At 35.5% G+C, this 24,293-nt stretch overlaps 2 protein-coding genes across 4 annotated transcripts in view; both read right to left on the bottom strand.

The window, feature by feature from the left end:
- LOC139943717 (uncharacterized) overlaps window positions 1-19,010 on the bottom strand; it is a 129,490-nt gene extending 110,480 nt beyond the window's left edge. For all 3 annotated transcript variants that reach the window (XM_071940464.1, XM_071940465.1, XM_071940466.1), the window contains exons 1-2: window positions 18,397-19,010; window positions 4,006-4,057 (exon numbers count right to left, since the gene is read on the bottom strand). In XM_071940464.1, the coding sequence (XP_071796565.1) occupies window positions 4,006-4,057; window positions 18,397-18,487 (143 nt within the window). In that variant the 5' untranslated portion in view covers window positions 18,488-19,010. The remainder of the gene's footprint in view (window positions 1-4,005; window positions 4,058-18,396) is intronic.
- Window positions 19,011-20,757: 1,747 nt separating this feature from the next.
- On the bottom strand, window positions 20,758-24,271 carry LOC139943723 (cytochrome b-245 chaperone 1-like). Its single transcript, XM_071940475.1, has 5 exons — window positions 24,049-24,271; window positions 23,393-23,508; window positions 22,635-22,728; window positions 22,022-22,166; window positions 20,758-21,786 (listed from the first exon to the last, which is right to left on the bottom strand). The coding sequence occupies exons 1-5, from the start codon at window positions 24,134-24,136 to the stop codon at window positions 21,642-21,644; spliced, it is 588 nt and encodes a 195-aa protein (XP_071796576.1). The 5' UTR covers window positions 24,137-24,271; the 3' UTR covers window positions 20,758-21,641.
- Window positions 24,272-24,293: the final 22 nt, after the last annotated feature.

Raw genomic sequence — 24,293 nt, 5'->3', positions numbered from 1 at the left:
CAATGTTCCCAGTAGTTGAGCACAAATCACTGAACTCGAATTATTCCTTGCAAATGTGTGTGTTAAAATTCGTATCGCATTCCCATTCGCATTGCCAGGAAGTACTATAAGCTAGGCGTTAGTCCTTCTATAGTTGTATTCAACTTACAGGTATTACACAAGCAGTACTGTATAATTTAGCCCCCTACCTTAATGTTTTCCCACCCCATTTTACCAAAGATTAACCAAAAATTGACACCCTGGTATTTATTGTAAAGGATTAACTTGGGCTATAACGTTTGATTAACCCCTGATTGTTAAATATCACAACACTCATTCTCACAGTCAAGAGTTCACTTATGGATCAAGTGACAGCAATTACCGGCCCATTTCCTACCAATCTATGCCTGATTTAACCCATCAAGATTGCTCCATTGCTGCTTCACATTCAACTCAATCCTGATTGGCTTTGCACAAAATCTACCCTCAGTTTTTTTCAATAAACCCCACAAATCATTACCCTGGTTTGGGGGCTCAACTTCAAGTGTGTTCCTTAAAGGTACAGCAGAGGCAAAGTAAAGAATGAGCTGAATATTGGTGATTCTTAAAACACAGGTTAAAGTACAAGCTACACAGGATAACTAGATTAACTTAAAATATTTAAAATATTTTTAGTTACAGTTCCTTTAAAACCTCAGCACAAGCTCACAGCTACTTTTTAAACCTTCAAAATTAAATAACAATCTTGAGATAGATTTTACAATTATATTACACGGCAGAGAAACCCATTACGTGTAAGCAGATATGGTCTCAGCTCCCTAGCTAGTGTCCATTATCTCAGCTCAACTGTAACAATTGTACAGTTTACTGTAGGTGTCTAGTGTAGGCCTATTAACCTAGATACAAACTAGTCTTAATAGAAGGCCTTGGTAATGCTAGTCTTATCGGGCCAACTGTCCTACAAAATAGCTATTGCATTTCACCTTACTTCTCACTCACTCTAAAAACTGAAAAGGTCTTTATTTAGCACAGTTGCGCCATTTGAAGTCTATTTCCATTTCAATGTATCCACATCTTGGCTGATGGTAGTCACTATGCGTTATTATTGCTACACTGTATGGCTGAGATGGTAGCTGAATCTTCCATATACTATACCCTGTTATAGTGAATGAACCTTGCTATACCCTGTTCTAGTGAATGATCCTTGCTATACCCTGTTCTAGTGAATGAGCCTTGCTATACCCTGTTCTAGTGAATGAGCCTTGCTATACCCTGTTCTAGTGAATGAGCATGGCTATACCCTGTTATAGTGAATGAACCTTGCTATACCCTGTTCTAGTGAATGAGCCTTGCTATACCCTGTTCTAGTGAATGAGCCTGATTATATCCTGTTCTAATGAATGCGCCTGGTTATACCCTGTTCTAGTGAATGAGCCAGGCTATACCCTGGAGAATATCTCCCAAGGGAGCTCATTGTCAAGCAATTTAGGATATCTGAGTCTGACTGATGAATATTGCGTGAAATGAATGCTCCATTTCTTAGATTAAGTTATGAATATTTGAGATGTTTGGGAGGGAGACAATTAGTTTTGTTGAGAGAATCGTTTACAGTTCAGATGAAGTGTGCATAAATATATTAACAAGTCCAGTGAGTATTACTATTAGCTGAGTGAATTGGCCTCAAAATAGAAAAGTGAGTGAGAACAAAATTCATCTACTAGAAGATGAGCCATCATGAATGCCAACTAAAACATTCTTTTAATTGACAAGATTTTGTTACTTTCTAATAGATTACAGAATGTTGCTCTAAAATGTTCAAGATTTGCTATGGATGCATCAGCAAGCACTAAGTATGCAATAGGCCTATATGTACACATCCTACATACATTGGTGAAGGGAAAATCATATTACCTCTTCAGACCTTGATATACATGTAAGAATTAAATTATTCATACACAAACAAGTAACTTATTCATTCAGTACGGATATTGAGTTGTTGTTGTTATTGCCACTGTTGATCTGGGGGAATGCTATATTCAATCTATTTCTTCTATAAAGGCTCATGAACATTTCACTTTCAGGATAATTGGTACACGATGATGAAATAACTAGCTTGACTAATGACATCAACACCAGCTTCCAATATGGACCTCTTCAAGAGATTGCCACTGTACCATTCTGACAGGACATGCCCTAACTCTGACTCTAATGCCCTGGACGACCAAGCTCTGATGATGCAGGGTCCTGATCCCCTTATAAGGCTAAACTCCGGACTGACAAAACCATTTTGCATTCTGGAATTCATCCCTGGACCATAAATTCACATCCCAGACTTTACCAATTCATTTTGAAACCATAGAGCATGGTTAAACCATAGAGCATGGTTAAACCATAGAGCTTGGTTAAACCATAGTGCATGGTTAAACCATAGAGCATGGTTAAACCATAGAGCTTGGTTAAACCATAGTGCATGGTTAAACCATAGTGCATGGTTAAACCATAGTGCATGGTTAAACCATAGAGCTTGGTTAAACCATAGAGCTTGGTTAAACCATAGTGCTTGGTTAAACCATAGTGCATGGTTAAACTATGTACTGGACATACTTTAAAAGACTTGGATCTTGTTGGACTGACCAGTACAAACATCACCTGGGGTTTCCCCAAAGGAAACAGGCAATGTGTGTAGCAAATTATCTGGCTGTGAGTCATTACAATATGAACTCCTTGTAAATAAAGACAGTTGTGGGCCGAGAAGGTTTGTATCGTCTTGAGTCTGTTGAACCATTATGACACCTTTGATTGATATCTACTGTACAGCATCCTTGAATGGTAAACTTTTCAAAATCAGGTCATTTTAAAGGTCATTGTTGGGTAACGAACCCAAAAACAAATGGTTTAATTTCTATGAAAGCTAACTTGTTATAAAGATGGTAATGGTATAGTAATCATCCTGTACAATTATTTAGTCTGAAATGTCCTCAGGTTATTAGAAATCAATAAGACATTTGATTATGAGAAACAGAGAAACACGAATTGTTTCTCAGATTCCTGATGGTTGGTGTTCATTCCGACAAACGCTGTTGCCAAGAGATGCAGTTGGTATCCCCTGTCACCTCAATAAACATGAATGGATTGAACATTCCTGTGAAAATATTGTGACAGTCTTTTGTTGTTTCTCAGCAGAGCAGAGAATGTATCCAGCTGAAACTTGTGCCTATTATAGATTTAAGTGTTACAAGGAAAAAACAATTTAACAATGACCCTATATTTATTGTGTAGTCTAGTACATGTAGATGATGCAAATGGCAATATTTAAGATTATTGGGGGGTTTGTTCATTTGGTCATCATTCACACACAAATATTGGACTTGGGAATTGGAGAATGTCACTTGAGTATCCCTCAGGTAATAGGTATACAATTACTAGCTAAAGTAATAGTGTCGCAAAATCCTTCCCATAATATATACACAAAGAAACATTCTTCTGAATAGTCAAAGAGAATGGTGTGTTCAGGCCACTGCAATAAATGTTGGCTGGTACAACCATTAATTGTGATTAATTTGTTTTCTTGTATCCAACCTGTACATTATTGGATCTCCCATAAATGTCAGAAGTCAAAATAACCCAATCCTATTCTATACACTGAAGGAAATCGCATCAAATGTCCAAGACAAATGACATCACAAGATCAGCAGTATTAGAAGATAAATTGGAATTCTTTTAATTTTACTTTCCAGAAAGAGGAGGGGTTTAAATGTTTGTGATGCTGGGCACAGTGTGTCTTGCTAACCTTTATTCAACAAGAGGTTGGATGCTGTCTAATTGATTTAGCTTCTTGAACTTTAACAGTCTGCCTACAGTCATGTTCTCTCAGCAGGATGGCAGAATGGTTGAAAGGCAATTGTAGTCAGACTCGTCTTTTTAAAGATGAACTTTTTATTCATCAAGCCTTAACTCAAAAACACAAACACTTTATTCTCATTCATAACACTTTATTTATTCATAAATCTCCAATCCCATACATACCCATCATCATCTTGGAAGTTCAGTGACGATTTCTTGATTGTGCCATGCTTTTCTGAAAGAAGGGAAACAATACAACACTAATTTAAAAATTGAATGCTTTTAATTAAATTGCTTTAATCTTCACGTATAAAAAATAAAATAAATAAAAAAATGAAATTTTAATTGTACAGCAACGGATAATGGACAATTGAATAGCAGACAGCAAAGTGGTCTCACAGTTCAGCATAATACTGATACCAAAATAAAAAACATGATAAGGTAAAACAACAAAATATATGTTATGTTGGCGTAACAGGCCCAAAAAATAGGGTAGGTAGGTAGGGATGTTTTTTTTTCATCCCCTCCAGTCACAAAAATGACATGTCTTTTAATTGTTTAAGCTGGTAGTATACGCGATAACAAAAGAAAACAAGGCTACACACAACAACTACTATATCTTTTAACTCTTGATGATTTTTAAATTATTTTTATGTCTTTAATAGATTTTAACACTAAATTTCTTCCCTTAAAAAAATATCTAGGGTCGGCCGTATTTTTAGGATAGGTTGAGTTAACAACATAACATTTTTATTTATTTATGCCTAAGCCAAGAATTTTCAGAATTAAGTTATAAAAACAAATAGGTACACAATGACAGCTAAGGAAGTACACCACAGCCCAAACCATCCACTACGATTTGCATTTTTCAAATAATGCGTTTTACAAATAATACTTTTTGAAAGCCATTTTACAACAACTGGGTAATGGCATAGCATGAATGTTAAGAGGTTCAACTGTTGCAGACTCTGACTAATGATGCAGTAAATGATCTCAGTCCCTGTAGATGTTTGTTTTCTTATAGTGTGGGTAAGAAGGCAATGTGAAGAGGAGCATAATGTACAACCAGGGTGGTTGTAACCAGGGGTTGTTGTTGCTTCTCAATGCAAACCTTGGAGAAATGGTTGCATGTGTTCAAGTTTCTTACAAGTGTTTCTTGAAGTATGAGCTTGGCTTTAAAACTCTTAAGACAGATTAGAATGTATAAGAAAACAACATTGTGAAAAGGCCATCAATAGTTATCATAAAACATATAATTCTAGTATGTAAATTTGAATAAGAATGTAATAAGCTTTTGCCTACGTCAGGTAAATGAATTTGTAGGATCTGGGATAATTAATTTTGTTTTAGTGTGGTGACTCTACAATATGTACAAGGACAAGAAACTTATTAAAAATGCTGTTAAAACTTGTATGTAGTTTTACATAATTTCCACATTTAAAGGCAGTGAACACTATTGGTAATTACTCAAAATAATTATCAGCATAAAACCCCACTTGGTAACAGGTAATGGGGAGAGGTTGATAGTATAAACCATTGTAAGAAACAGCTCCCTTTGAAGTGACATAGTTTTTGAGAAAGAAGTATTTTTCCAGGAATTTGATTTTGAGACCTCAAGTTTAGAATTTGAGGTCTCGAAATCAAGCATCTGAAAGCACACAACTTCGTGTGACAAGGGTGTTTTTTTCTTTCATAGTTATCTCGCACAACCAATCGAGCTCAATTTTCACAGGTTTATTATTTAATGCATTTGTTGAGACACACGAAGTGAGAAGACTGGTCTTCATGACAAATACCAATAGTGTCCACTGTCTTTAAACAATTATTTCATCATGTGTTATTGCCTTTCCTTGACCTAGATTCTTATCGTTATTGCAATATCATTGTGTGATGGTGCCTATAAATACTAGTTGGACATTCCATTTATAATAAACACCTACACTTACTACTACCCAACAACTGAACTATTTCAGGCTTTTTACAATTTCAACAAAACATTTTTAATTTTTCAACTCATGGAGGTAAGATACTGAACAATAATTGAAATCATAAATATGTAGAAACAGAATGCAATTCCAGTCGGTCATGCATCATGAGTCAAACACAGACGCAGAATTCTCAAAAACAACTTTCAACAAACAGCATGGTTGATTGCTTCACACAACTGTTTCCATTATGTTACATTTTTCTTTGCACTTTTTTACATTACACCCTCCTTGTATTTTGAGGGCACCTGTCACAGTATAAACCTTTCCTGAATACACCAAGTGTTGTTGGCAATGCCATGACATTTTTGGTGTAATAAAGGTGATGTTTGATATCCTAAAAGTTGTATTTGAGTTAATTTGGGTAATTTGTCCAAGGTAGCAACCATGTAGTACTAGCTGTAAACCATTATATATTAAGATTTGGTATTACACATATTTTTTTGAAAACAAAACATTAAAGGCACTATGAATACTACAACAACTTACTACAAAACTAAAGAATTAGCCATTCACTTCAAACAAAATGACACTTTGCATTTGAGAATATCATTTTACTCAATTGCAAATAAATGCTTAATGGTTTAAAATTTAACCTATACACGTACAGTACGCACTTATTAAACAAATCAGTATAAACCTGGATGAATACAATATTCAACAAATCAATAAATATAAATTTCCCAAGAGAGGTCATGGCAATCAACTAAATCATGTGATTCGGATTAAACAATAAAAACAGGACATCAGTACATGTATGTTCTCACTTTAGTTTCAATGGATGTACAAATACCCTCTATATTTGTACAGTATATAGCTGTACAACTACAGTGTGTGAGCATCATGGTATGATTTAAATCCTACAAAATAAAAAATACCATGAAATGACCGCTTACCACTGTACCAGCCAAAATAGCACATGATGTATATATGTACAGTGACATTTGTTTGTTGCTCATTAATTTCTGATCTGTACATTAATTTGATGGCATAACATTCCCAGGGGCAAACCCAGGCAATGACAGCCGGCCCTTTTACACTTGGATCTCTTTACCCTTGATCTACCCCTGACAAACGAGCATCATACCCTTGGGAATAACCACCCCTGCTCTGGAGTAGGGGGAAGCAGTGAAACCCTGGGGTAGTCTTGAAACGGATTAGGGAACTAGGTGAGGTATGTCAGTGTGAAAGGGTTGCTGCCGAATCAAACAATTCCCAGGGTCTCCCCAGGGCGGTAAGCCACGGGGATAGGTATGAGATACAGTGCAAAAAAGGCTTACATGTAGGTGAGTTTATATGATGTAAACCCTAAAATGAATTGTTTTAACAAATTGGGTTCACTGTAAGCATAGTGTAAGGGTCTGGTATAATTGTATGTAAATAACAGACACTTTGTTTCAAAGCGTAGACATGTTTAGTGATCTCCTTGAAGACCAGCTGTTGGCCTACAATTTCATATTGAAATAGCTTCAACCTAGTTTGATACTGAGTAAAGACATGACTATTTATCAGCTGATCAATAATCACTCTTTAATTTCTAATCATTTAACTATTCTTGTAATCAAATCTTGTTTTATGACCCAGTGTTTATATGGTGCTCTGTGTGTGGTAATCCTGTAAGGCACACCAGGTGAAGAAGCAGTGTTTTCTATATTTTGATGACAGAATGTTGTTCTAGAATTATGAAATATGCAGGTGATATTATATATGAGGTTTAAAGATGCGGATGTTGTTCATACATGTACTACAAATATCACAGCTTTGTGTAGCAAGGTTTTATAGATGCAGTACAAAGCATTCTGATATGAGATGTGTTGTAGTACGCTGACATTTAACTATATCACATCTTTGTCTAGTAAGGTTTTTTAAAAGCTTGTACCAGTATCATTCTTATACAAGGTGCAGGTATTTTGTTAAAAGTTAATAAATATCACAGCCTTGTCAATCTACAATCTAGGTTTAAAGTTGGTACCAGTACAACTCATTCAGACATTCCGTCTGAAATGCAGTCTTCATTGAAAAAACACTACTTAACTAAATGTCTCAGCTAAATTTCAAGAACATGACCAGGCAAGTCATTTTGAAATAGGAGCTTCAGACTTTTAAAAATAGTGTTATAGTTCTTTTAAAACTATCAAAAGGTGGATGCTATAAAGCATCGTCTATAAAATTTATGAAAAATACAAATATTGCACAATGATCAACTCTCCAGCAGCAATTGAATGAGTAATATTTGACAGAATAAACTGGATCATACTTGCCCTTTAAGGGCAGACCTGTCTGGACTACTAATCAGTCCAAACAAAGTCTCCCTATAATAACATTCATAAAGATTGCATCTTTCAAGGTTTTATTTAGTATCAATGTGTGATAAAATGAAGTGTAATGTTTGACATGTCAAGTCACAAACTAGTCTTTGAAATCTCTCCTGCCAGAAACTAAGCAAGAAATAGCACTTAATTTTGCTCATATACTGCTTTAAAAAATTTGTGTTTTTTTTTTTAAAATGGTAGCAGTACCAAAAGTGTTGGGTGTTACGTATAGGAGAAATTAAGCCAATCCTAACTGCAAATGAAAAACACTCAGCATTAGAACTTAATTGCCAGTAAATTAAGATAGATAAATTGATTTATCTTTTAATTCGTTGAAAACGAAACAAGTCTAAAATTAAGGTAAAAATGAAGAAACGAGGACTAAATAGAAAATGTTGTAATGTTCTATGCAAAGAGTTGCTAGGCCCATAAAGCAAACATAACAGTGACTTCCTATCAGCATGACCCAGTAATCAATAAAGGCTACATTACTGGACTAGTTGTAACACCAAGCTAGGAGCCTGACTACATTGTATGGCTACATGTGCCTCTATTCATTATGTGAAACGCAGGTGTCTTATCCACAACCCAACCAGGACAGAACCCTCCCAAGTAATTTTATTATACGACCATATTCTGGATCAAGCAAATTACAAGAAATTGGCAGTCTGTGTATTAATGTAGTACAGCAATTATGTGCACATAATGACTGACAGTCTCAAGTGAAGATGCCTATTCCTTTTGTGTACATCGTCAATACATTATCCTATGGACACATGTTTCACATTACAAATTGTTTTTAATTACAAATTCCACCTTGATGTGAAAATGTCAATTATTTATGAGGTTTACTGAACTAATTAATAGGGACTGATTTCAACTAATTGCTTTACTCAAGAATTCAATCAGCTGTTTTTGTTTAATTGGCTGAAATTGTGCACACAGAAATCAATCAATTTAAATTCATGAATAATTCAATGATGACATTTTGGCTTAGCTACTCAAACTTTTCTCCCGGTAAATTAAAAAAATAAGCTTGCAAGAGTTGATTGGATGGAATGATTGCACGCATGGTTTGCATCAAGGTAGTGTTAATGAATTTAATCCACTGCAATGCACTATGGGAGCTTCTTCATTTAATCGTGCATAATCCTATTACAAGCAATTAGTTGGCTCAGTAACATACGCATCTTGGAGAATGCTAAGTATCAGTGGAAGCTTATTGCATCTTGAATTATTAGTAATTGGGAGCATCGGTTGCTATGTACCGGGCTACCGGCATAGGCCTAGAGACAAAAATATTGAAAATCTTCTGACTAATTTAAATTTTGGCTATCAGTGATGATATTTAAACAATTTATATTCCGCGTGCCCTCTTTCATTATCAGATAATTGAGGTCAAATCTGCAACCTAATTAATTGCCATCATGTCCTATGTATAACAGTTGCAATCAGTTACATAAACTTCAAATTGTTGGTTTCATTCCAACATCACAGCCTGTTTAAACCTGTATCATGTATTCACAAGATTATTTATTCCTCCAACATGTCATCCTAATGAGTGATTGCTTTATAATAATAATGTTCTAAAGTTTCCTCTATCATGGACCTCCATGCCTCTATGGAACAAGAAACGAAGGAACATATCGTACAGTTGAGTCTACAATTTCCAAGCCCACCCCCTTCTCCCTGTTAAGTACTGTGAAAATCCAGACAATTACAGGCGACCCTAATGCAGGCAACCTTTTAATACAAAGTACATTTCAACAGTTTGAATGTGTAGATTTTAATTTGAGCAGGATTGAATTGATCAAGCTGATACAGCCATCAGCATGTTTGCCATAAGGGTTTCCCGTCTATAGTCAAACCGCACCGCTTGCTGCTACAGAGATCGTGACTGCAGTAGCTCTTTAACCATTTCCTCGTTGCCGACCCACATTTAGCTTCAAGCTAAGCCGATAAAACTCATGTTATTAACTCCTCTACCCCAAGGGAAGTCAGATCTCCAAATCTCAAGTGAAGATTGTATCCCAGAGAAAATTAATTTCTTGGTTATGATGCGAGTGTACCGATTTGTCAGTGGTTAATGAAGCGCACTGATCATTAAATACAACGTTTGAAGATCTACACAAAAGAGATGTGTTTCCCATGTACCAACTATGTCATTAATCATAAAAACCTCAATAATTAATATCTGGCCTCACGCAATCTGGGTTTTATTATCTTTCGGCAGAGTTTTCCCAGTGGTTTTCTAGTAGTGTTTACATACTAAAATGTAAAAAACTAAACTTAAGATACTTTATGTTTTTCTAGCAGGAAAGTTAAATATCAAAGTAGCATTTCTAGGCAAAACATGTTAAATGGACATGATGGATGAACTGTGCTCAAATAGAGACACAATTACCCCCCCCCCCCCCCTCCCCTCCACAAACACCCCTAGTTCTTCACAGAAACATGTTCAATGACCTATGGCACTGTGTAAGTGTTTTTCCTGTTTTAATTATTATATCCACGTACCAACTTTCTCAGTAATAAACCAAGCAACAGACACAACCTGCAAAGCAACAACCCTAAAGCATACAGTGCAATATTATTTTGGTCAAATTGCTATCATTTTTTCACTGGGCCTCTGTCCAGATAATATTTACTTAACAGATTGTGTTCTGCAGGAAGCATTAAAATAATCCCCAAGCAGAACTGATTGGCATATAACTGACACACACCACAAATTGACCCCCCCCCCCCCTTTGGAGCTGTTCAGGGCCTACTGTATGAACAAAAAAAACTAAAAACAAGTTAAATCCCATTGTCACGCTTGAATGACATGCTATTATTGTGCGGGTTATTGTTGATGCCCCTGCTGCACCCTGTCTGATCCCAAAGTTCAGGAGTTGAACCTAGGATTTAAATACATTAGCTTCAAGTAGCGATTTGAAGCCCTGTGAGTGGCCCAACCATTATACAATGGCAACCCTTTACTTTAACAACAAAAAGAAGCTGCTCATTTTATGGAAAGTATGCTTGTAGCAAGAGAGTCTGGTTCAATTTTCGCAACTAAATTTAATATTTATCCCTCATTTACCTTTTTGAGTTATTTTCTTAAGCATGAATTAAACCTTCCATTTGTTCAGAGCATGGTTCAGTTCAAATTCTGTAGTTTTTAAAAATCATTTTGTTAACATAAATATTGACTGTTTTTATAATAAAATGTACGCCCATTTGTTTTTACAGAAGGTAACCATTTAGCATACCAGATTCATTTTAAAAATTAGTTAAATCCTGATTACTTGACTTACTTACCTCGATAACTTGACACAACTTGGTTTAAAAAGAGTGTGCTGGTATTTTGTCTTGCTATGTTAGGTTACTACTAGTTGTTCAAAAATACTTAATTCCTCTAGTATAATGTAAAGTGGCACTTTACAAATTTCCATTCCTGAGAAACACCTTTGACACGGAGTACTTTTGATGACATTTCCAGGTCTTGATTCTCAAGACAGTCTCACTAGATGTCTCACATTTGTAGCTGAGCTTTACTTTCTTTACATCCAGCATCCTTCATGTTCAGGACTCTTCACAAATGAAGTCTGCTGCTGTTGCTATTTTACATAGTGAATATAAAAATTAACTGTACTTTAATATCATATGATATATTTTGTAAAATTGGCTGAGAGAATTTATCGATCCCATTAGAATTTACAGCCATAGTTGATACTATTTGAATAATTCTAGCAGTAAACAGACCTTTAACAACAAAATGTAAATGCCATAGGGCTACATATCTTTGATTTCATCATAAATAAATCAAGCAAACGATTTCTCCTTGTTGGTGTCTATATTGCCCAACAGGACATGGAACACTGCTCTAATCCCACGTTGTTTATACAATGTTTATTATCACCACCTACACATTGTCTGTAGGTTTGGAGGCTGTTCATTTATATTCTAGCTACATGTAGGTTGATATTTGAAGGTAATACGCACCCAACCCGCATCTCACTCAAGTGTGTCCTCTTCATATACAATGTAAGTACACCTGTTGTTTCCGCTTTCAAGTAATGGCCAATGTGTACAAACCAACTTCAATCAAGGATTGTGCGTGTCATTTGTAAAACATGGTCAAGCCCCAATACATTCAAGAGTTTGCAACAAAAAGAAGTGTGCTTCATGCGTTAAATATTATGCATGATTAGGCTGCAGAAATATCTTCTTCTTTTTGGGAGATCAGTGACATTCCGTACATTGCAGACCAACAACTGTAAATATTATGTGGGAGTTATTGTAATTCATAAGACACACTACGAACTTACACACTACCTTTGAACTTATACTTTATCCCAGATGCAAATTTAACATCTATTTTTATTTGATTGTTAATAGCGAAGAATTTTGAGGGAGACCAATCTTATTGTTATCAACATTGAAATCCATAAAACTTGGCTATACTAGATACTTGATACAATTAGGCTACTTGTACAATACATACATCAATTGGCTATGTACTCTGTACAAGGACTGTGTATCATCCAATGTCTAGGTACTAACAATTGATTAGCTAGGTACTAACAAATAACCTTCAATAGCTGAAGTACTATCTCTAAGCACCACTCACCCTACTTTTCCAAAGCAAATTTTCAGGGGAGGCAGCTCAAATTATGCTTTAAAATATACCATGACATTTTGCAGGATGTAGGGGATATAGTTATTTTCAGGATGTAAAGGGGATGTAATTATTTTTGGAATAAAATAACAAATTTCCCCAGGGAGGAATGAAATTATAGGTCTGTAAAATTCTCAGCTATGAGAAGACTTTACTGGCTGATCAACTCTGCTAATGGATTTTATAATAGGGACATTCCATTGAAGCAGATGCTGTGGCTGAGAAGGTATTCACTGGGATAGTATACATACAGTGTGCAGAAATCAACTCATCAATGGAGTGTAATTTAATTAATGATGTCGTATTGTTTTTCTTTATCAATAAAGGGCAGAATACTTGTTAAAAACATCGGACTATCAAATGTGTTTTTAAGGATGTTGAACCATGGAGGTGAACTGAGTGTTGAGGTAAAACCAACATTCACTGCATAAAGCAAGAACAAGATGCTCACTTGATTTGAAAGGTTGAAGAGAAAAGCTTGTTTAAAAAAAAAGGTTGTCCATTTGGGCCAAAAGAAGGCAATACAGCATTGTTTAAAACTAATGTGCCCCAAAGCAAGTGGAACACTGATCCTTTTTTTTTCTCTCAGCCACTTCAAATGTTTCAGTAGAATTCTCTGACTTAGTTGCCCTTTCTATAAAGGAAACGGTAGGGAAAAGTGCCTCCAGAATGAAATGTCAGTGACAGTCCTGACTCTGGTATACTTGCACAGTTACAACAGATTTGAAAATAGAGAGAATGATTGAATTTAATAAGAAAAGCATTGAGCTGATTTCAAATTAACTTTGACAGAGTTCAGAAGAACCAACTTGCCTAGAAGCAAAAAGAACAATTTGGCTTCAATTGACAGAGCTGTCATTTGGTGTTTTAAACTCTCAGTATTAAGGCTAAAACAACACTGAAGCCAACAACTGCCTGTTTCATTAGAGTTTTAATAATTATGAAGTTGAAAGTTAGAAATACTGCTCATTTCAATCACATCTGGTGATATGAATCAATCAGCTGTCCACTTCCAGAAAACATGAATTAAATTTGTACAAACTTTTAATCCAGATCAGAATCTTATTGAGTTCATCGGATGACAACTTGAGAAAGACAAAATCCGCAGTCAATCATGTAGCACCTCAAGATAATTCCATACATGTTTTCTGAGATGGAGTTGTAACATGACTGTCAGTAAAACCTTCATGTTGCTCTTGTCAAGGTAGATTCTGTTGAGCAGCCATGACAGAATGACCCAAGCCCAGCATGATGTTGTCATAAGTCTTCTCATTGGGGGGTTAGTAAAATGACTTGACTCTATCACATCACTACACACTAGCACTCACCAATCCTCACATCAACATTCCAACACTGTATTGTCAATGAGTACTTTTTACTTTCAAGCACATGTGTATGTGTCATGCAGACTGATTTTACTTGAACTGCACAAAGTAATGCATGTTTAAACTTCATTTTCATGCAGACTGATTTTACTCGAACTGCACAAAGTAATGCATGTTGAAACTTCATTTTTTTGAAAACCCCTACTATCAATACATTTCAAGTTAAATTTCAACTGTAGTCATTTTTTTCTCATTTTTTCTTCTTCAATGTTTACATCTAAGAAAAACAAGTGTGCCCTACATGTACTTCCAAAAAGTACACTCAAAGATTCAGAATTGATTTAATTTGGTTTTAGTAGCAAATGGAATTACGCCAAGTCCTTCAATTAAATAATTCAACCATCGGTGAACTTAAGTGTTTTCACTGTTCAGTTAACTGCATCTTATTTTAATCCATACAGTGCTTCTCAGTATGAATACTGATACCATACACAAGATTTGTGCACACAGCATGGCTCCACCAGTCAACTTGGATTCAACTCTTGAAAACTTCTAGTTTTAAGTTAAAGGGGCAGTGTCTTTTTTAGAAATGAGAAAAAATACAATCCAGTATTTTCAATATTGTGAGGACATTCAAAGTTTAAAACTAAATGTACTATAGGTTATTATTTGTAAAGTTATTTTTATATAGGCCAAGTTCCCTTAAATTCAGACTGCTTTGTTTAGGTACACCAGAATCGTTAACTCATGCAAAATGCAACTCAATATTGTAATAATAAATTTTATGATTTCTAATAATAAATTAACTTTTATGAAAATACACAATGAAGCCCACGCATGACACAAGCGTGACACTTGTTCAATACGCATGATTAGATATGATCACATGCAACCATCTGTCTAGTGTATACCCATAGAGTCAACCCATAGAGTCAACCCAAGCTCAATTTAACCACTTGATCACCCTTTGTTTGACTTGGTTCTTTATTGTTTATTATGAGTCATGAAAGAAATCAAGATAATTTGCACTGTACTGAGGTACCCGCCCCCATTGCATGGTTCTGTGTTTCTTATTAGCAATGTACTTCATTATGAATGCTCATATTAAGAACAGCAACTAGCTGGGTAACCTTGCATTCAGTGTAGACATAGACAGTATCTCTTATTCATGAACGATGACAATGTATCATTGGTAGTTGCATGCTTTCAAACACAGTCTGTCACACACTCCAGTCCTTCTATGATTATGATTATGGTTTGAAAATAATGGATTCTGTAGTAAGCTTGTCAGACTCTGCAATCATCAAAAGTACCCAAATTAATTATCAGGCCTGATACTTCACAGACGATGGAGCGAACTACCTTGATGTCCCTGGTCAATGCCTTGCCCCTTGAAAAGGTAGGTGCCGTAGAGCAAAAGGAGAAACTGCTACGGATACCATGGAAATAATTGCATGCTACAAATAACTACCCTCAAACTATAATATTGCAAACAACATACACAACAAATCATAAAACAAAGGTGCTCTGTCCCTGTACACGTATTAGGTGTATTGATTAATATTGTTTTTCACTGCATCAAGGCAGGTTTTGAGCATTAAAATGTCAATCATTAATTTCAATGTTTTATTGTCAACATTTGCATTGCAGTCAAACATGTTTTATCAGCCTGCATATTGGTCAGTCCACAAGGCCAACTGAAAAAGTCTGTGCATGTTTTAAAGGAGTTAGGAGGTCTGCACAATTAATTAACTTTAGAAATAATAAGCACTGTTCAGAATATATTTGAGTAAATTTAACAATGCTGTCATTATACAATGTCAAGTACAATGTTTGCGAATTGTGGGGGAATAAAAAAACACTGAAGTTTGCTTTTATAACAATAAATAATAGTAACAAGTCTCTGACATTTAATTAGTCCGATAAATGGGCCCAGTAAATAAAATAGGTGCACAATCTGGTTTTCCTTCACTGAAGGTGATGTACATAATGGCACCCAGAGATCCCCAAACAGCTTGAATAAGGAAATAAAAAGAGTGGTGACGAGGTCTTGCGCAAGTAAACAGCCGTTTAAAATTGGCAGGGTCGCCATGGACTGTGCGATAAAGGAATGAGCCGAAGGGGAGGTCTTTCATCCTGTGGCTATCCTGGAAGGTTTAAAAAGGCTGTTTCAGACTGAGTCACCACTCTTTTACATTCATATTATAAATACCTTTCCATTATAAAAAAAAAAAGACTTTTGAGAAGTTGAGAACAAATCTGACAGTTTAAGCCTGAGCTTGCCTCAACTCCGCATTTAACTTCTTTCCATAATGACGAAAGTGCAGTGGCTCCTGAAGTTTCAAACTTGTGTGTTTAATGTTTCAATACGGGATACCAGCGTTTTAGAGAACTAAAAATCCAAGGTAAACTGATTAATACTTTTATGATGTTTTTAAAGCGTTGTACTAACTATTACCGATACTAACGTCTGAAGCTTGTCTCAAGGTCCAGAAAGATGCAATCCAATTATTACAAACTTTATTGCAGTGCGTTTAGCTCTGCGTTTAGAGTGTGAGTGCCTACACTACAGGCTTTCTGTATATTTGTTATTCTATTTGCAGGCGTTTAGGCACAGTCCTGGCTTTACATTTGCTGTGGCCCTGCTTGTAAATTGGATACTGTGGCCCAACTTGAATGGTCAATATTAAACTAATGGTTTAGTGTGAAATTGGGAAGAAAAAAACACAGGTCTGAAGGTCAAGGTTTTACATTGTTTACCAAGATCTACATCAGAAAGAGAACTCAGTAGGCCCCAAGTAGTTTAAAAAGAGAAAGGCCAATCAACTCCAACTCAGTAATCATGAGGTCAAAAACAACGACATTAACAGGAACAAGGATAAACAGGAAGTTATTAGAATTTAAAAACAACAAGAGAGCTGTTTACCATTTGTCTCTATTATATGGAGGGTCCAAACACATTGTTTGGCATAAATAATAAAATAACAAACAAACCTATTGAACCAAAAAATACAATTGGCTAAAACCGCTGAAGGAACTTGAAGTTTGATTTAACTGGTTTGGATCCATTTGTGTTATTTACTGATTTCATAAACATTTCTGTCAGGTATTGTACGCTTTGATTAATGTGATGAGGCAAGGTGAATTTTCTCTTGTTAAGCTTTACTACTTTTTTTTTCAGGCATTGTTAGCGTTTGAAAAGAACTATCAGACCCAATGCACAGAAGTCATGAGCTAGCCGTAAACAGTCGGTTTTTCAGGGCCAAGTTTTCATCAGATTTTCAATGAATCTGTTAGACAGTATGACAGAGATTTGGGGGTTGGGTACGTGTTTTGATTAGAGTTCTACCGCATTGCCCCAAATGGTCCACTTAATGTTTGATCATGGAGGAACAACCCAGTATTAGTTAGCTTAAAATGACTTGATGTGTGTTTGTAGATGGATTCTTGGATTGACCTTGTGAAAGTCACCTTTTGACAGTCCAGGGTAGTCCTTACATACATAGAGGTGTCAAGACACTAGTTTGTTGATGGTGTTGTTTGATTAATGTTGGGGTAGGGCTATTATTTACCTCAGGGTGTAACCCCCCTACATAAGTATTACAGATGTTTTTGTGATGGTGTTTGTAATGTTGAAGGGCAGTTTGTTTTGGGAGTTTACATTCAAATGTTTTCTGGCAACTTGCGGAAAAATGGCCTTAGGACTACACAACTTTTTATTATCTTTCTAAATTCTTGTGTTCCATGTGATGCAATTTGGCAAGGTGATTTTTCATTCAACCATAGACCTCAGAGGAGTCAGGCAATTGTTCATATTTTAGCCCAATTTGATTCAATGTTAATTTGAATGGAAGAGAAACAAAAAACTAACCTTATATCACAAATCCTGGAGTCAAGTTTGACTAATTTCCTTAAAAGTACTTTTGTCTTCAACTCGCGACATTAAAAGTATTTAACATTTCAGCAACTAATTCCTCCAGAGGAAAATCTTTAAAGATGAAATAAAGTCCTTCCTCCATTAAATCATCAAAACAATCCTTTAAAAAGTGGTAGCACGGTGCAGAAATGTTTCCTAGCTAACTTATTACCTTGCCTGTCTCTCAGTCTCAACCTCATGTTTAGAAAGTTCTTCGCTGTTCAATATTCAATTTATTCCAGAAACTGGACTGAATCTCAAGTTTCAACACACAAAGTCTTTACATTAGCACTTTGGCAATTTAAAGAATCAACAAAACATAGTAATAAAAATGGTGTAAAGGGTGTTAGAACAAGAAGCCCAACAAACTACTTACTTTGTTTAGCCTTTATTTTAGAAACAATTCTCTGCACAGCGGCCGTGTCCTCTGTTTTTACCGCGGTCAATAACTCCATATCTTTCCCCATGATTCTTGGTCCGAAGACGGCGTCAAAACGTCTCGCTATCTTGATGAGAAGTCATGGGGCTGTTGCTGTAAACGACTCTAAAATTGAGGCAAATAAAATCCATACATAGTCCACCGAAAAGGAAGCAGGCATTGACAAATTGCGGTACCCACAAATTGTGTGGTTTCGTTTCTGCTCTAAAGTACAGCGTAGAATGCAGCTAGCTTGGAACTAATTCATGTTTACAAAACCAACGCATTCATGCGTGTAAATAAATCGTGTGTGAAGTTGAATGGCTCGCAACTGTGGACGTGGTCTCTCTCTGCGGTCAAGCCAAACTCTCTTCAAAGTTTGTAACTCTTCAATCCCATCAATTAACACATCGTTGAAGGCACACAAACAGTAATACCATCCTAAAGATCATCAATATTTATTCCACACCAAGTTCCAGGTTATTAAGAGAAGTGTCCCGATAGAAAGTATTTCAAGTTTTCGGTTTGTGTGTTACGACGAGAGGGATGCTGGTTGTCGACGATACCACCAACACACACACACACAGCAGGTGATGTGATGTACACACGTACATATCAGTATCACCTCAACGTGTGATAAAACGTCATGTATTGGACTTCGAGCCGAGAGCAAAATCTCATACAACGTAACAGAAGGACGCCCTCTTGTGATTACTTTGTCCACACTTACTTCCACTTTACGCGTTTTTTTATCTCTTGGATTCAATCAAAATAATTGTTGGCCAACCACACCCCAAAATGTTCGTTTAGGAAATGTTGTTAAACAATAGTCTGCCCCATGTCCAGTCCCTTTTCCTACCATGACCATGCATTAAACGATGCATTCAGATGTATTTATAATGTTTATTGCTTCCATAACCATAGTTGCAAAACAATTCAAGTTTTTTTTACCACCTGCTGCCTAGTTTGACAACTTCTGAATCAGATCAATGCCGCAAAGCAGTCTCCACACAATCTCCAGAGAAATTTATATAAATTGAATTGTGCAGTAAAACATATTTTAATTTAAAATAACAAAACTGACAGTCTCCAACCGTATCAACTTTAAAATACTTACCCTGGTCTTCAAATGTCTCAATACCGCCTCTGCGCCTTCATTATACCTAACGGATCTCATTCAGTTGTACAAACCTAACAGATACCTCCGGTCATCTACTGACACCAGACTACTTGCCATCCCCAAAACACGCACCACTACTGGGGAAAAAAAGCTTCCACGCTGCTGCCCCCAAACTCTGGAATGATTTACCTCACAGCATCCGCCACTCTAGCTCACTAGCAGCCTTCAAGAAATCTCTCAAAACCCACCTGTTCAACTGATTTGCTTGCTTTTATTTATTCTTTGCTCTTTGTTTAGTTTGTGTGTACAGCGCTGTGGTACTCTCCCCTGTTAGTTAGAGCGCTTTATAAATACCTTGTATTATTATTATTATTATTATTATTATTATTATTATTATTATAAAACTGTCATTTGAAATTGTCTGAGAGCATAGTCTAAAAATAGTAATGTCAAAACTTGGTTTTGGCATAGGGCACTTTATGGTTGTGGGGGTATGCCCCTGAAAGACTTGTTGCACTATAACTACTGCGACCCGCACGGATGGCAAAACTCACAAAAGAAAAAGAGTCTTTGCAGTCTTCATCAAGAATTAAGTTAAAGGACATTTTTAAATTGATTATTGCACATTTAGTTGATTTGCATTTCGTGTGAAGTAATTTTCTAAACATTACAAGGAAACGTATGCCGGGCAGACGATCTTAAGGAATTGCAACTTCATTCCCTGTCTCATTTTGTATCTGTGTGTAGTTTGCACATCCAAATTTAGGTCTATAATGGAGGTTCTTATCCTGAACATTTTAGGGGTTTATTTTTGTTAACTCAAGAAACCCAAAAGATGCAACCCCTTCATTCCCGGTGCCATTGTTATTTAATAATGTTCAACCAAGGAACTTCAACTGGTGAATACGGGTGCATGGTTGCAAAACTGACAAAATTGCCCTTTATATTTATCAACTTAGCCTGCTGGGACAAACCCAAAAAGTGAGTTTGGTGTTTTCTTTCGCAAGTCAAACCGTGAGGGCAAAAATCAATAAATAATCTTTAACAAAAATAATATATTTTAAGGATAGTATAAGCAGTAAAAATATATAACTTTTTATTTATTTATTTATTTATATAGTTTGATTATAGAATTAGATAAACGAGAAGAAAACAAACAACAACTGAACAAAAACAAACAAACTAAAACGGAGCTTATTTAAAACAATCCTTTATTTCAAAATATCCATAAGTATAAAAAGTATTATTATTTTCCCCATAGAAGCAAAATAATGGCCAACACTAGTATTGCTCAACAACAACTAACTAACTAAATAAATAAATAACAATATTTATGTACTTTGCGCATAACACCAATTATCAATGCACCAACAACATTACCTTTTGGAGTTGCCATGGCAATTGAACAAGTTCATCACCTTGAAAAACACCATTTCGGTCATGACCTGAATTTACAACTATCTAGCCTTTTATTTCTAAATGCAAATAAAACTATGTTTTGTTGTTGTTGATGTTTATTTATCTGGACAATCAGTTCAAATAAAAGACCTGTGCTCTCTGAAGGCACTGGACACATTTGGTAATTACTCAAAATAGTTGTTAGCATAAAAACTTAGCTGGTAAAAAGCAATGGAGAGCTGTTGATAGTATAAAATATTGTGAGAAACGGCTACATCAGAAAGAAGTAATTTTCCACTATAATATTTGAATTTGATTTCTAGACCTCAGAGCTATATTTTGAGGTCCCAAAATCAAGCATCTTAAAGCACACAACTTTGTGTGACAATGGTGTATTTTCTTCCATTATTATTTTGCAACTTCAACGACCAATTGAGTTCTAATTTTTACAGGTTTGTTATTTTGTGCATATTATGTATCAAGTGAGAAGACTGGGCTTTCACAATTACCAAAGGTTTTCAGTGTCTTTAACATTAGGATGCATGATACCTAATTGGGCTAAATATTTGGCATTCGCCTATCTCACTTGATACAGGTACTCTCTACTTCAGACAATATTTGGTAAACAATTTTGATGTCAAATGTTAGCACAATTAGAAACAAAGAGCACTGAATGGTCCATGTATTATGGGGTATCTGTATCTGCAACTGCATCTGTATCTGATGATGAAGATGAATAACCACCAATCAGATCATTATTCAAGTCTTTATTTCTTATCAATTCTGGTTTCAAGAAGTCGTCTATTACATCTGCTATTTGTTGATGTTCCCTGTTATAAGAGGAAAAGAAGAAAAAAAATGGGGAAAAACTTGTTGGCTTAAAAAACTGCCTTACATAGTTATAAAAGAACGAGGGACGATAATTTAGCTTTGTTCAACAGCTTTGTTTATACAAATATATTACTCAACAAATTAAATCCCTTTTTAATAATTATTTCCACATAAAATAATAAAATAAATTTTAAAAGGATGTGACATTGCTAACCCACTGACCCCTGACCTTACCTTGAATCGCCCAAGGTGCATTTCTCTGTTATTGGTAGCAACATTCCAGTATTCATCGACAATGTCACATAGTAGCCTCGCCCAAAGAATTTAATGTCTTCATGCTCTACCATTACACTACACACTTCACTTACGTCTGCAACAACTAATGCAAAAGATAAACCTACAATTATTTAACAATGTTGAAAAAAGGTGTTTGCAATTACAATGTGATCAAGTAGGCTACATGTTGCAATATAATCAAAAAAGAAAAATTAGAAAATTGAATTAGCTGTTGAAAACTGCTTCACCAACCAAAAGGACCTTTGTGTATAGCTGCAACAAATAGTTTATGGCCTAATGTTTCAACCCTAGCAGAGTCGTTCTCAAGAAGCCTTTAGCCTTTGAGAAAGACTCAGCCACAGCCAAAATATCAAGCCATTAAATGTTTGTTGCAAAAAGAAAGTTGGAGTATGGAAAGACAAATTTCACCCAGTCAGTTTCCTTTGTGTTATTGTTCATGAAAGAAAACTGACTACCAAACTGAATGGCTTGACGTGTGTGTTTGCTCCATCCGTTTGACACGCATTTGTACACAGGGAAATCATCCTCCTGTTTCAGATCCTAAACTTACCACTTCTAGCTTTCTGGAATGGCATGAGTAGTCTCTCCATCAGTCGCTCTCTGTTCAGTTTGATGATCAGTGTATCTCGATCAATAATACACTCCTGATTAAAAACAGAAAACAGTCAACAATGGTCTTTAAAGGGTCTATGTACTGTTTGTTGGACAAAAACACAACGTCTATAAATTTACACTAAACCCACACCGTTTGAAGATAATGATAGTAGAAAGCTTCCCTGAAAATATTACTTGCTGAGGTGCTGTACTTTTTGGGAAATGAGTACAACAATGTCATGAAAATAATTTTTGACGTAGTGATCATGAGATGAAAATTATTTTTGTATGTAAAAACGTATTTTCATGACATTGTTTCACTCATTTCTCAATAACTACAGCACAGATTAACTAATATTTTAAGGAACGCCTTCTACTATCATTATGTTTAATGTAAATCTGTGGACATGTGTTTTGTATTACAAAAAGTACCCAAATCCTTTAAGCCAAATTTATTATTTTGTTTCCCATGGATGTCAGAGACTACATTGATAATAATAATAACATTATCAGACAATAAATACACCTTTATTTGTTTTAACAACAGCAATTTTTTGTTAAATAAAAAATGAGACTCCTAAAAGCTAAATTGTTTATTGAACAAAACAATTTGGATCTAAACACAAATAAGTTTTCCCTATTAACAATGTTTGACGATGTATGTTTGCATAGTTTGTTTTGAAAGTTTAAGAAATATTTTAAGATTCCACAAACCTCCCAGTCATCCAGTGATGAAATAGCAACAAACACAGTGCACAGGAACCAGAAAAGCTTCATCATTATTCCTTCAGTTGAGTAGATCAGTAACCCTATGCCAATAGAAACAATTCCTGCAATGAAAACAAATAAGGCCAATCAAAATTAAATTTTAGTTTCTTGCCAACCCATGCATGAAAATTAACGAGATTTTCTACGAACATTGTTCTCCACTACCTCCATGACTATACATGCTCACCACAACACTAAATATCCATAATCCTAAAACGGACTAAAATCTTTAAATCAGTTAATAAAAACAGACAGAACAGGACTTGGACTTGGTTGGAAGGTTTAGGAGCAACAGAAAACCAATGTAGTCAGATCCATTTTTGTCTCTTTTAATCTCTTAATTTTTTCTTCTTCTTTTAAAATCGTAAATGTATTTTGGTATACATATTGATATTATACTTATAGAACTTGTGTTTATTGTACTACTACTATTTGTAGTAGTTTTGTTAAACTCTTCTTAATATTTTTATTAAAATCAAAACTCAATTCATATACCGGTATATTCCGGTATATAGTGCCACCCCTCAGTAAAAACAGAACTCAATTTATAAATCTGCATTTTTTTTTTTTACATTCAATCCATCAATTCAAGTTGTACTCACCCACAAATGTGGCCCAAGATCTCAAGCCAGGACTTCTTGCTAAGTGTAAAATTGACTTACTACGACTGACCACCCTCATGTACACCATCTTCAATCCAAACAGCCAAAACACAGAAAGATTCAATAGTGAGAACAAAGTGAGAACAACCAAATTTTATATCTGCACTGAGCACAACAATTTCAACCAGGAAATGAAAAGCAATAATGCACACACACGTGTGCTGACGAGCCCCGCCGTGTAAATA

This window comes from Asterias amurensis, chromosome 11, assembly GCF_032118995.1.
Source record: "Asterias amurensis chromosome 11, ASM3211899v1".
In the NCBI taxonomy this organism is placed as follows: Eukaryota; Metazoa; Echinodermata; class Asteroidea; order Forcipulatida; family Asteriidae; genus Asterias; species Asterias amurensis.
This window is presented reverse-complemented; position numbering and strand designations above follow the sequence as displayed.

Coding starts and splice junctions, on each gene's coding strand:
- LOC139943723 (XM_071940475.1), bottom strand. CDS start 24,136: ATGGTGTACATGAGGGTGGTCAGTCGTAGTAAGTCAATTTTACACTTA. Junction 22,729..23,392: donor CATCACTGGATGACTGGGAG/GTTTGTGGAATC, acceptor GTTTTTAATCAG/GAGTGTATTATTGATCGAGA. Junction 21,787..22,021: donor TGCACCTTGGGCGATTCAAG/GTAAGGTCAGGG, acceptor CTCTTATAACAG/GGAACATCAACAAATAGCAG.